The sequence below is a fragment of the Pogona vitticeps genome, chromosome 2 (genome assembly GCF_051106095.1).
Source record: "Pogona vitticeps strain Pit_001003342236 chromosome 2, PviZW2.1, whole genome shotgun sequence".
Lineage (NCBI taxonomy): Eukaryota > Metazoa > Chordata > Lepidosauria > Squamata > Agamidae > Pogona > Pogona vitticeps.
In genome coordinates, this window is record NC_135784.1 from 184,661,928 (window position 1) to 184,675,812 (window position 13,885).

General features: G+C 46.8%; 1 protein-coding gene across 15 annotated transcripts in view; it reads left to right on the forward strand.

Annotated features, from left to right (window-relative positions):
• NFIX (nuclear factor I X) overlaps positions 1-13,885 on the forward strand; it is a 291,019-nt gene that overhangs the window by 45,100 nt on the left and 232,034 nt on the right. For 13 of the 15 annotated variants that reach the window (XM_020791600.3, XM_020791602.3, XM_020791601.3 and 10 more), the window contains one exon: positions 5,667-5,883. In XM_020791600.3, coding sequence (XP_020647259.1) covers positions 5,857-5,883 — 27 coding nt within the window. In that variant the 5' untranslated portion in view covers positions 5,667-5,856. Of the gene's footprint in view, positions 1-5,150; positions 5,523-5,666; positions 5,884-13,885 lie in introns of those variants that run through there. The other 2 variants (XM_020791598.3, XM_078386630.1) reach the window with 1 other exon arrangement.

The window sequence follows — 13,885 nt, forward strand, 5'->3', positions numbered from 1 at the left end:
AAGACACACCTCAATTTTTAGTGTAATGATTTTAGGAAAAAGTAGTGTCTTATACATGGAAAAATGCAGTAACTGTTTAATATTTCGGGGAGAACATGCAAGTGAATGACACTGAGGGGTTAGAGACAACATGTGACATTTCTTGCTACTGTGCAGACAGGCAGAAGCCACAGGAAGAGAGAGTCGGAGTCTGTCAGTGTCAGTGTGAGTGAGTGTTCAGACAGAGATTGTGATTGTGTTCTTCAACTTCTACTAATAAAACTGGTTATTGTCGGGTAAAGTGACTTTTCTATATTATCAAAGTGAATTTTGTAACAATACATTTTGGCTGAGCCTCAGAATGGATCTGAATTTGAAACGTAAAAGAACTGATGCTGTTAACGAGGATGCATCCTGTTCAAAGCAAAATTCTTCCAGTCATCTTTCAAAGTGTTGCTATTATAGCAAGGAATATCTTTCAATGAGACCCTAAATGAGAAACTTTGATGCATTTTAGGGTTTTAAACCTTGAGTTAAGTCTTGGTGGTCCGTGGCAACAAAAGATATTTAAAGGGGGTCTGTGGCAGAGAAAAGGTTAAGAACCGCTGCTCTAAGTTGTATGACCAGTGGCTGTGATGGTTCGGGGACTCTGAGAACTGCCATCCCAAAAAGGTAACATTTCTCATCTTTAGCTTCAAATGCTGTAAATTGTGCTTATAATATTGAAGGACTGAATGAAAAAACAACCTTATTTTCTCCTTGCTACACTATTCCTGTGGCCATCACGCTTCACTATTGTCACCTTCTTACAGGCAACTCCCAACAGAGAGTTGTGGCTAACTCTCTCCACCCCGTCCTGCTGCCTATTGTACGATAATCAACCCAGCTTCTAAAAAGAGTGTGTGGCAGCCTACCAAGGCTATTCAGTCAAGCCAGATGACTCACGCAGCCACTGGCATTCATACTTCTTGAGTATCTAAAGGTCACTGGGGCAGATCAGGTGAGAGGTAGACCAGAAATCTGACCTATTTCCAGCATAGTTTATGGCAGAACTCTGTGTGATGCGCAGTTGCAAGTAATCCCCCCCTTCCCCATTTTCAGAATGAAAAGTGACACAAGCAGATTGCACTCTTGAGTAGATGATCAGCCAGAGGGTAAGAAGTACTTAACCCTTTCCTTTTGCAATGCTCTGTCTCCCCACCTTCAACACCTTTCCATAGAAACGCAAGCTGCTTTCCTCCCTGTACAGAGAGAGGGACGAGAACTTGAGGAAAAACTGGCTCCTCTCCATTGGCTTGTCTTTCAAGTTGATGCCTCTTGTATGTTTTATTTTAAAAATTGTCTGTGAAATTTCATCAGGGTGGAGGGGGGAAGAGGCAGCACATCATATATAGTTTAGTCTATCATCTTAGAAACGTGCTTAGCTTTTAACCGTCTTTGGGGCTGCTTCATATGTGACATTTGGCAAGCAGCAGAAGATGATAGTTTAGCCAGGAGGGCTGGGGCTTTTGTTATTAACGATTCCCTTTAATGTATATCTCTGCACTGAATTCTACTTAGGAGTATGGATTTTTTTTCTTTTTGTGGATTTGGGGGTTTATTTGGTTTTTGGAAGACTGACCAGTGCTGACTCAAGTGGAACATGATTTCCTGTTTCTTAGTTACAAAACTTGTGCAAAAGGATCCAGAAATTTACTTGCCTTCTTAATTTCTTTATTTAAAAATATATTTCATTTTAGTTTGCATCAGGCTGCTGGCTCACATTTAGCTTCTATGGTGAATTTTTCCACTCACAAGTCCTTAACGGTGAGATCACTTAGCCTTTTATGAACTATTTTGTATTCCCATTTTGTTTCTGCCAAGTTTTGTGAATTTATCATGGCCACTTTGAATTCTAATCTTGTCTTCAAATGAGTTTACAATTCTTCCTAATTTTGTTTTGTTTCACATTTGTATAAGATGTGTTTCTTTCACTGTTCACATAGATGGAACACTGGCGGAAATGTGCATTTACCATGGGTGTTAGGACAGTAAGTGAGTGCCCTTCTTTGTTACGCCTTCCCAATTTAACTGAAAAGCTGGGCAGAGACTGTCTAAAAAGGTTTGTCAGATCAGCTATATCCCTCTCACTTATTGAATAGCCCGTCATCCCTCTCTCCCAAAAGCAAGTTGCTCTGTAAGTGCCTGTCCCCTTTAAGGTTAAATGGGAACAATGCAGCAAGATTCAAGAATAACATAACATAACATGTTAAGTCTGCCATCCTACACAAATATCCACTTTACCCAATAGGAATACTGTAGGACTTACATGCATAGCATCTGGACATATATAAGAAAAACAACTATGTACTCCAAACTGTTTTTCTTACAGTTATATTTTTTGATACTTCATGATGACCAGCATCATGGGTGTTCTGAAGGAATAAGCACACGGGCTCCTGAAAAGGCAGTACTGTACAGTAATGCTTGTTGGAAACTTCAGCTGCCTTTGTCCTTGGCTTTTCTACCCGTCCAGAATAGGACTGGGTTGCAAACTGCCCCCTAGAGGCAGAAGCCCTGTATCCCATCTCTTGGCCCCCAGCTCCCCTTGCTCCCTCCCGAGATACAGTGAGGCCGGTGCTCTGCGAAGGCCCGGGCCAGTCCCGGGGCCAAGCCGGCTTGGAATCCAATGGTATGGCTTCGAATGCAAGCGGATAGTCTGGCTCCAAAGGGAGGCATATGTTGGTCAGTGGAGGTTGAGGGGAAGGTAGCAGATTCTCTGCCTAACTTCCACTCCCCCCCCCCGCCTCCAAGAATGGGATGCGTATGTGTTATCTCTGTTATAAGCAGAGAAATAAGAAGTTACTTTCCCCCCCCCCCCTTCTTGGGCGACTACGTCCAAAAAGCATGTTAGGCTGGAATTCTAGGAACTGCAACTTTCACAATTTCTGATCCTAGATCTGTTCACGCTAGGATTAGACCCTTCCTTATCTCATCCGTTATCCGAAAGGGAGAAAAAAGATGGTAGGGAAAAATCCGCCCTTCTCCCGCCACGACGAACGCGTTAAGCATCTTTGAGATGCTTCGGGCGGCTCAGCTGAACTAAGAAAGGAAACGCTTTGCCCTCCCAACCTCCACCAGCGAGTAAACCGCCTGCATTTCGGAGCTTCTCTCTGTGACTCCTCTCAGAGAAGAGGCAAGGCTCCCCGTCGGTTTTCGGAGGGTGCTGCTCCCCTTTTCGTGGCCTTTGCTCCCCGCGGGCTGTTGTGACCGATTCAGATCAGCCCCTCCCGTTGTTTTAGGCATTTGGATTCTCGGGTTGCACAACAGAAACGTTGTCTATGTTAAGCTCCACAACCGGCACCTTTTTTTTTCTCGCTCTGCCTTGGCCATGGAAACGGGCGCAGGTCGACTCGAGACCACGGAGCCGAACTGGTTCCACGATCGTTCCCTCTCCCCACGAAACCGGCGCCAGATGAGAGGGATGGCCAGTTCAGGAGCGCTAGCGAGGGTCTGGATTCTTTGGGGGCCAGCCTGACCCAAAGGCTGCGGTCCTGCACTCTTTGGCCCGCCAGTCGGCCTTGGGGAACTCGGGACAACTCCGAACAAGGCTGCCCAGCGCGGCTAGCATAAAATCGGGATTGCTTTGCGGAGCCTCTCGGCAATCGCAGCGTGTGTAACGTATGCCCTCAACTGGATGATGAGACGTGCTTGCCCCGATGCCCCATCCCTCCCTTAAGTGGAACTCTGGAAGTGGAAATATGAAGAAAGGTGTGTGTGTGTGTGGGGGGAATTCCGGGGGAGAGAAAGTTTTCTTGGCCCGCTTCTCTCCCGCGCCGTCCTGCTCCGAAATCTAATACAAACACGAGGAAGGCGTATCTTGCAAGTTAAACGCAAAGGCCTCGGCTTTGTAAACTCAAGGGAATGTCAGCGGGTGCGCCGTTGTTGGCTGGAGAGAGGAGGGGGGAAGGATCGGGGTCCCGTGGGACACATCCAGCCTTGCCCCCACCTGAACCTGCAAGGAGAACCCTCCTCAGTCATCGTGCGGCAACAGGAAACTGGCGTAGGGCTGGAAAGACGGGGTGGTTGGCGGGCTTTGGCCTTCTGTTAAAAAAAAAAAAAACCCCAAACGCGCCACCTTCCTCACCACGGGAGAGACGGGCCCAGGCTGGCGTTGGTGGAGATGGGACAAAACCCCCTGGCCGGCTTCAGAGGAACTGGAGCGCCTGAGGTGGTGGAGCGTGCCCGCCATCCGCTTCTTTGCTTCCCTCTACGCGCATCCCCCCCCCCTTCAGCTTATTATAGAAGGCGGGAGACCAAAGCCCTCTTGCACTTTTGAAAAAACGCCCCCCCCCGCCCGTGTCCCTTCCTCGGCTGACTTGTAGGAGGACAAAGGAGGTCCTTCAAGGTGGGCTTTCCCCCAGGTGGAAGCTGGCTCCCTCGGCGTAATTTTAGACGGCCCGCGCCTCCTTCTCCTCCGGTCCCGACGGGGCGGAGGGCCGGCTGGCCGGCGGGGACGAGGCTCCTTGCTGGAGCCGGAAAGGAGGGCGCGCGAGCCCGAGGCTGGGCGGAGGAAGGTGGCGACCCCTCGCTGCACCGGAGGTGGCTTCTTGCCCTCCTGAACTCGGCAGTCGCAAGCGAGGCCTGCCTTGTGGACTAGGCCCAAAGCGGGAGCCTGGCCACACGCTTTGGCCTCTCGCTTCCTCCTCGCCCTTTTTCGGCAGTCCTGAGGCGCCCCGGCTCCAGCGTGCGAGCTCGGTGGGGCACGAGGCGAGCGCGCCCAAATGGGGCGACCTTGGGGTTAAGGCCCAAACGCTCGCCCGGACGTGAATCCGGGTAGCTTGCTCTACTGGAGGGTGGCCTTTTCTTTTTCTAAATAGGCCAGACGGGTCCCAAAGCCATTCCCACCCCTCAGGGCTCCCCAGCATCTTCAGGGCTCCCTCAGGTGAGCGCTGAATGTTGCCCTCCGCTTCCGCCGTTCGCTCCTGGAGAGGTTTTCCCGCGGCTCTCTCCGGTCGCTTCTCGGGCGGCAGCTCCCAGACCCGGAGGGGGAACGCCAAAGCCGCCCTTCGGCCAGACTCTTTTCCCTAGTGTGGAGTCCAGTCTGGGCCGCGTCGGGCGGTCGGGGGACGCCCCGCTCGGCCCCCCCATCTCTCTCTCACACTCTCTCTGGAGATGTCAGCGAGCAATCGTGCGGGGATGACCTAGGCCACAACAATCAGCTTCCACCTCGCCCCATGGAAACGGGGGGGGGGATTCATTTCCGCGCGCCCCTTTGTAAACCAGCACTTATTCGGGCTCCAGTTTCTCTCAACTGCGCCTCCTTTTTTTTTTTTTTTAACTTCCTTCATTCCTCTCTTTATTTATTATTATTTTCCAAGCATCTCTTTACCCGTCCGTTGGCCTCCCGCCCCCGCAACACCCGAGTTTCTAGTGCAGGCAAACCCTCCCGAACGGCAGAGTGGCCGCCCGGCCTCCTCCTTCTTTGGAGATCATTAATATCAGCTTCAAAGGAAACTAAAACTTCCTAGGAAGCGAGAGAGAGAGTTTGCTGATTGTAGTCGGTGCGTGCGTCCGTGCGTGTGCGTGTGTGTGTGTGTGTATGGGCGGGAGGGGGGCCGAGTGGGAGGGAGCTCAAAGGCTGAACTTTTTTTTTTCTAGGCAAAAGTGTTCTCCGTTCCAAACTTTGTCTAAACTTTCACTTTCAGAGCGCCAAGGCGGGGTTACAGACCAGCATGGAGTAGAGGAGGCACGGCGAGAGAAGGAGCCCCAGCCGCCGCCGCCGCAGCAGCAGCAACAACAACAACTACCACCACCACCACCACCACCCGAGCTATGCAGCTGCCGCTCGCCTTGTGAACACACAAGTTCCGCAAAAAGCAAAGTCCAAAAGTAACCATGTACTCCCCATACTGCCTGACCCAGGTAACAAACCAGCCCCGCTCGGCGATGGTGGTAGTGGCGGCGGCGGGGAGAGAGGGAGGGAGGGACGGAGGGGGAGGCGGCGGTCGCGTCTTTCCCGCGGTGTCGCGCTTCCCTTGCTGGGACCGACAGAAAAGCTTTTTGCAGTTCTCCCTGTTCGTGTGGTTCGTGTTTTGTTTCAGGTCTCTCCCCCCCCTTTCCTATACTCAGTGCGCGGCTTAGTCTACCCCCCCCAACGCCTCTCTCTCTCTCTCTCTCTCTCTCTCTCTCTCTCTCTCTGCCCCCCCCCTTTTCCTCTCTGTGTTGTTGCCGTCGCCGCTCCTGCTGCCGCCGCTGGTTTGAGGGTTATTTCTGTCTTCTTGCGTGGTTTTAGCTGGGGGAAGAAAGAATTCCTCGCCGCCTTTCCCTCTCTGCAAAGCGGAGGGAGAGGGAGCGAGCGAGATGGCATCTTTCCAAGCTCTTTGTTATATTCACTGCACATGGGTTTAGGAGTTCAGAAAATGGCGCTTCTCCCAAATTTATTTCAAATATTTAAGAGGAGGAGGGGGGAGAGGGAGAAGGAGGGGGGAAAAAAATAGAAAACCAGGCTGGGTGGCTGATGGTGGATTTGACTCTGGTTGGATGGCGGGGAAGGGAAGCCAGGGAGAGGAAAGAGAAGGGGAGGGGGGGGGAGATAGATGCGAGGTTGTGGGTTTGTTTTCAAAAGGGAGGGGGTAGCTCGGGGTACTCTGGGCGGGCGGGCGAGGGGAGAAGTTTCCGAAGTTGGACGCTGGGTTCCTTTCCGCCTGTGAAGGACTAGGCGCGTACCTCGGAGGTTACCCTGGATGGGCATCGGATCTGCTGGGGAGGAAAAGGGGGGCAGGCTCCGCTGGGAGGGGATTCCAAGCAGAGGCGGCGCGCTGCAACGGGGTGTGTGTGTGTGTGTGTGTGTGTGTGTGTGTGTGTCTGTTTTTATTATTTTGGCGGTGGCTGCTTTTAGCCCCAGCCTTGACTTGGGTCTCCCGTCCTTCCCTCCCACTCACCTCCGCCAGTGAGCCCAAGGAAAAAATCAGGAACTCCTTCTATCTAGGGAAACTCAGCTTTGGATATTTGTGTTTTTCAAAACGAACTCCTCCGCTTCCCTCCTGCACACGAGACAGGTAGAGGACGCTGGTTCCCTTTAGCCCAACTAAGGATACTCTTCTCCCCCCCCCCCGCCGCCTCTTTAAGGCAAATTGAGTCCAAACTCTCATTGAAGGAATCCAGTTGGGGAGCGCAGCAGGAAAGCGGGGGGGGAATATCGCGCGGGCGGGATGGGGGAGAGAGCAGTAATTCTGTAGTCCATTCCCCTCATGAGTAAATTGGCGCCTTTGGAGAAAGGTACTCCGAAGTGGGAACAGCCAACTCTTCCCCCCTCCCTTTTGTCATCTAGAGGGCTCCACTGCGAGCCCCCCCCCCCTTTTTCCTGGCATTTCTGCTCCGCCTGAGCTCAGACGGAAGGGAATAGGCGCCCCGCTTGCCCTCTGCAAACCAAATCCTGGGAGATAGGTAGACACCACCAAGAGTCGTGGGGCACCTTAACGGCCTACATATTACTTCTACCATCACCCCGCCCCCCATGGGCTGTATAGCCCCCCCTTCCGTCCTCGGGGGCTTCCGAGGTACGACCCGAGGCTCTAACCCCGAGGTCAGAGTTCCTGCGGGGCCTTGTGGCGCAGCGTGTGGCTGCCCCGCCTCGCTTCGGTCCCTGGGAAAAAGAGGGACATTTTGGAAAGGAAAGGGGGGGGCGGGGAGGGGAGAGGGGGGGATCTTCGGAAATGTGGAGGTAGAGACCTCTGCCTTCATCCACCCTTGCCTGTCCCTGCAGCGGAAGGCAGGTTGCCTCGCTCTTGCCCAGGGAAGCGGTGGACGGAAATGCTGGAGACCCCGAAGCGCGCTTCGAGGAAGGAAAGGGGAACAGGGCTAATGCGCAGTTTGGGGAGATCTGCGTGCAAAGGGATGAGACCACCCGCGTCATAAATATGATTCTCCAGATTGTCTGGAAGGGTTTGAGAGAAGCAGTCCCTGCACCCCCTTTCCGCCTTCAGCCCGATCCGAAGTGCGCGGAATCGGATCGAAGCCTGTTGACTGGACGCCTCTCCTCTCTTCTCCGAGCTTGCAAATCACTGGCGTCCCCCCTTTCCACGGGCACTGGGACGAGCTCCAGAATTGGCTCTTCCCTCCGCACCGTGTCTTCTGGATCGGGAAGCTGAGCAGGGAGGAGAGGAGAGTTTACTCTGGAGTAAACCCCTTGGTACTTGCAACCCGCGTGGCTTAAAACTCCCGCGGAATCTCCTCCCGGGTTCAGCCAGCCTGAGTGCGGGGGGGGGGGACTTTTCAGCTGTCCACGGGGATCTGGCAGGTTCGGGATGATAGCGGAGGGAGGGGGGATCTGGAGGAATCCCCCCCCCCACGGCTCTCCGGGTCCAGGCACTCTCTTTCCCGCGATTTTCCTGTGCACAAGCTTCTTTCCGTGGATTAATGAGCGGGCGTTTGTGTGTGTGTGTGTGTGTGTGTGTGTGTGTGTGTGTGTGTGTGTGTGTGTGTGTGTGTGTGTTGTATGCACTGTAGAAGACTTTCTCATTACATTTAAAACTCGTTACAGTGCCCCCCCCCCAGCTTTTGAGCATTAAAGCCCAGCAATCCATTCATAATATGTATTTTTCCTACAGTGAATGATCGGAATTAAAAATAAACCCGCACACCCGTAATTAGCAGTTCCCGAAATTATACTGGACAATATTGCGTATTTATGTGAGGTCTAGTCGTTATGGGAAAGGCAGAACTCTCACTTTCACTATTTTAGCGAAGTAAAGAAATGTGAGCAAAACCTCAGTAGAGAGCAGAATACTCCCGCCTCCCGCCAGCCAACCTGGAGTTAAGAGAACTTATGGCTTCTTTCCTTTTGAGTTTCTTTGGAGAGGATCTTCATTCGCCTGAGCCAGTTTTGGGACATCGGGTGGAGGTCTGTAGAAACTGGCTCTCATGTCAGTGGCCTGCCACAAGCTTCTGAGGACTGTTATTACTATCGCTGAAATACTGAGCTCCCGGCATGGTCCATCCTCCATTATATCTGAATGAGAGGATAGGCCTTAAATGCGCTTTTTGACACTGTGGATTTGAGTATTGGTTTGAGTTTACTGCTCACCATTGATCTTACCCAGGAAAAGGGAAAAAAAATTACATCAAATTATATATACTGGAGGAATTACTGTTTTTAATTCTTACAGAGCAGCGGTAAGCAGGATATTAGTTTTGGAAGATTCCCTTTCCCTAACAAAGTCACTTAAAGTTTTAATAAGGTCTGCTGCACATTATTATTTTAAAAAAGTCCTTGCAGTAAACAGCAAATATACTAGCAAAGTGATGTTCATTGATTTAAATTAGCTTTTAAAAGACTATTCCTATACCCATGATTTTGAATTTTTAGTATTCATGGCCTGCAAGCATCACACATATAATATGCTCAGCATCTGACTGTATGAAATATATTTACATATTACTATCCTACTTTTAGCTGTACATCTACATGCACATATGGACATGGATGTCTACAGAAACACATGCCCATATATTAAATAGAAAACTCACAAATAATGTATTGAATTCCACTTAATTGATGCTTGCATGTAATGTATATTATTGCATATTACAAGTATTTTATTTAAGTTTGGTCTAATAAATATTTTTAATGTGTGATGTCAGCTTCTATTTGCAATTATATACATACTCATGCATAATTAAAATAGACTTATTAGAATTATTAATACAACAAAATAAGGTCAAATATTATAAAAGATGTAGAAGAGCAAATGCATTAAAATACAATAGATGCATTAAAAGACTACTGAAGGGAGATTTTAGTTCAAAATAGATCTTTTTATTCGCATTAATGTTTCACATACTTTTCACAGACTAAAAAATCTCTTTGGAATTAGCTTTTTGAGCATGTGGTCTCAGGTTTATGAACTGTACTGTGAACATGATTAATATCTTTCCACTCTACCTAATAATTGGTTGCTTGCTGTCATCCATTTCATATTCTAAAAAACAAAATTTTAGGATGATATAGATTAGTTCAATAATTTTAATATAGCATTTTTCCTTAGCCCATGCAATTATAAAGAACATGGATAGATTAGGTAAAGGTAAAGGTTCCCCTTGACATTTAGTCCAGTCGTATCCGACTCTAGGATGCGGTGCTCATCCCCGTCTCCAAGTTGTAGAGCCAGCGTTTGTCCGTAGACGGTTTCCGTGGCCAGCGCGACTGGACACAGAACACCGTTACCTTCCCACCATGGTAGTACCTATTCATCTACTCGCATTTTTACATGCTTTCAAACTGCTAGGTTGGAAGGAGCTGGGACAAGCAACGGGAGCTCACTCCATCACGTGGATTCGATCTTAGGACTACTATGACCTTGCAGCACAGAGGCTTCTGCAGTTTAACCCGCAGTGCCACCACGTCCCATATGGATAGATTACAAAACACAGAAATATACAAAATAACCTCAAATGGGCAAAAAATATTAAACTAGCCACAGGTGAACTAACGATCAATAAAAGATAAACACACACAAACACATATATACACACACACACAGCAGTTGTTACACTAAGAGGCATATAGGTTTCAGTGATTCATACAACATTCAAATGGTTCTATCATTTTAATGACGTTTGGGGCCTTGTACTGTATAATTATTTAACTTTTCTGGTTTAGTACAGAGAAGTATCTGTCTATCTATCTATCTTGCAAGATCCATGCTCTAAGTGAATTTAAGGAGGTGGTTTTGAAAAAAGAAGGAATCCTTGTGTTGCTTGTATATTCAGCTCTTTGCTTTTTGTCTTGCCCTTGGTCCAGTGCCAAAGCAGAGAGTCCAGTTTCATTTCTGCTTCTGAGAAGGAAAACCTTGTGCTTCTTTAAAGAGTTGCCCTTTATTTGTGCCCGATGAATTAAATGAACCTGGCTTGCTCTTTATTTGTGCCCTCTGAAGATAAGAGAGGCTCCCCCTCCTTTCTGTCTTTGAACTGAATTTCTTTTGTTAGGGTTCTTAGGCCTGGTGTTTTGTTTCTCTTGTGGATATTCATGACTACCATCCCAATCACTCGTCCCATTCTTAACCCGCGATGGGACCCACTTTTCCCAGGCGGTATTCCACTGTATCATATGAGCCATCCCAGACCAAAAGGAAGTTGACTTGGAACTTGATTTTGTTTGGTCCAGTTGGCCATAGCCCTACCCACGACTAGGCGCAGTAGGGGTTTTGCACAACCTTGGACTTGCACTAGGTGACCTGTCTTTAACCAAGTCCTGAGGATACTGCCCACAGATCTAGACTGATCCTTGCAGCCCTGGATTTGCTTGTTCCTGATGTAGCTGTTGCACTGTATTATTTTTTCCTGTTGTGCAGATCGAGATTGTTTCATGCCTGCTGTGGTTCTCTTTCTATTTGTTCTAGAAGATTTTTGCCTCGGGGGGGGGGGAAATACAGCTTATATTGTAGCTTTTCAGGGACAACAAAATAGGTTAGTGGTATTAAATTACCGTTTGTAGCCATAGGTGACTGCAAGTAAAACAAAAGCAAGATGGGAAAAAAAATAGAAATAGAGTATCTCAATCTAGGTTTGAAATCCAACTTGAATATTAACAAATCATCAAATGCAAGGACATGGGAGACCTCTGGGAAAGTATTTCAGAATCTTCTTTATGGTAGCAGAAAGAGTTACACTCACCATTAATATGGAATAGACGTGTAGCAATTTGAAAACTGTTTTTGGACAGGGCAGAGAGCAGGTTTTGTATGATTTTAAGATACAACTAAATAGTAGAGCAAACATTCTTTTGTTTGCAAGTGAATGGGCCCTCGCAATTATCCTGTTGGACATTATGTATCCAAGTGCAGTATGAAATATAAAGAATTAGTCAGGTTTCTAAAATAAATCTGAGTTTGCCAGAGTAATCTGATGGTTACTGAGATCACTGTTACATTATATAGTACATATTGTTATTTCTTGTATCATCTTGTGTGATGTTGATGGTATTGTGTATGAATCGATTTGTGGTTCTGTCATAAAAATAGATACATCAGAAAGAATAGCCACTTGTTTGAGTATTTTGGTGGCTAAATATGCACAGCACAAAACATTTGTATTTTGCATGGTTGGCCCCAGACTTTTGCCAGAAGGGCTGCGCTTCTCGATCTGAGTAGCGTACCATACGATCTCTTGCAGCATTATATACATGGAGCTTATATATATCTTTTGGGTGTGCACGGCTGCCCCAAGATTCCCTGCAACATTTCAAGAAATATCGGGGTGCACCTTTAGATGCTATGTGGATTATAGTACACTCTAAAAACAATGTGTTATTTATTGTATTTTTAATTTTAGTTTCTTAGCACTATGAGCCCTCTTGTGTCCCCTGATCAGGAGAAAGGTGGCCTATAAATGAAACAAATAAAATAAATAGAATAAAATAAATAGAACATTATAAGAGGGTTATATTATGATTATAGCCCTAGGAATGATTGTGAGTTCTTAGGATTTCTTGCAGAGTTGATCTGTCTGATGCTCTGTAATGTGGGAAAATATCTACATGCCATAACTGCACACTATAGCTACTTGTCTGTTGTATACATGCTTTGCACTTAGAGGGAGTTGCCCAGCAAAAATATTCAGAAATTGTGGTTAGTTTCAGGTGTCCATCACAAAATATAGCCCTTGAGGTGCTTACTTCTGTGAATTTGTTTTTTATTCAGTTTACCGCAGAAAGTAATATATTGATAGTGAGGTACATAATATTTTTTCTGATGTATGTGTCAATTGTGTATAATACCGAGGTGTAGTGATAACTGAAGCAATTATGGTATGAAAAGCAGAACAGGGCTGCATTTCACTTTAATCTCTGTTATTTTCTTATGTTTCCTGATTCGTTAAATTTTAAGTGATCTGCACCTTTTTCTTTAAGGCTGTGTTTTATTTAATTGGCTTGTAGTCCTATATCCACAACTGAGCTTGAGTCTCATTGCAACTAATGGTATTTACTTCCGAATAGACATATATAAAGTGTGCTGTATTATATATATACTATATATATAATATAGTATTAGCATTTCTAACCTCCCCTTCCCAGTAATAGAGGGAATAGAAGTAAATGCACATATAAAATAAGATTTAAAACTGAGCAGCAAGCAGATACAGTACAGCCGAAATTTGCCAATATTCAACCTTTACCCCAACACAACTATTAAAAGTTGCCCTGAGTTGTAGGAAGTAGATTTTTTAAAAAATCTGAAAACGAAACTTTGGAAAGCGAGTCAACTTTATTCACTGACAGGGGACTTGAGCGGCAAAAACAAATGAGCTAATGCTGTCCTGCCTATTGCTTCCCCTGGCTCTGTTTCAAGAGATTGTTTGCAATACAAAATATAAGACTGACTGGCAGTGTCGAAAAGAATACTGTCTATCTCTTTATCAAGTCTTCCTCAGTTGGACATTGCAGTGCCTTGTACTACTTCTGTTGCAAATTCGGAAGAGTTCTCCTGAAACCTAGCATTAGTTGCAGCTTCTCTCTAGCTCCGGGGTTGATTCGGTGGTGTGTTTATTCCCCTTGCAGTGCTTACTTCGGTGAATCTCACTGGCAGAACCTCTGCATATGAGTAATATTTTTAATGTGTGTTACAGAATTTAGCATATATGTAGAGTCATGATCAATTGATCAAATGCTCCATAAAGCTTTCAGAAATGTGGGTATTCTCCCCTCCTTCATTCCTTTACTTCTACAATATATGCTTCTCACATAGCATTATAACATTGTAGTGTAGCAAAAAATGGCACTTGCCCCTAATCCCTTTAAACAGAGTTTATTTTTCCTCCAGAGATTCTTATGAAGAAAATGTGGCTAAAATGCTTCCATAGAAATATAAAATATCAATTTCAAATGTTGTGTGTTTGTGTTGTGGCCTACAAGGAGAATTCCTTTTTG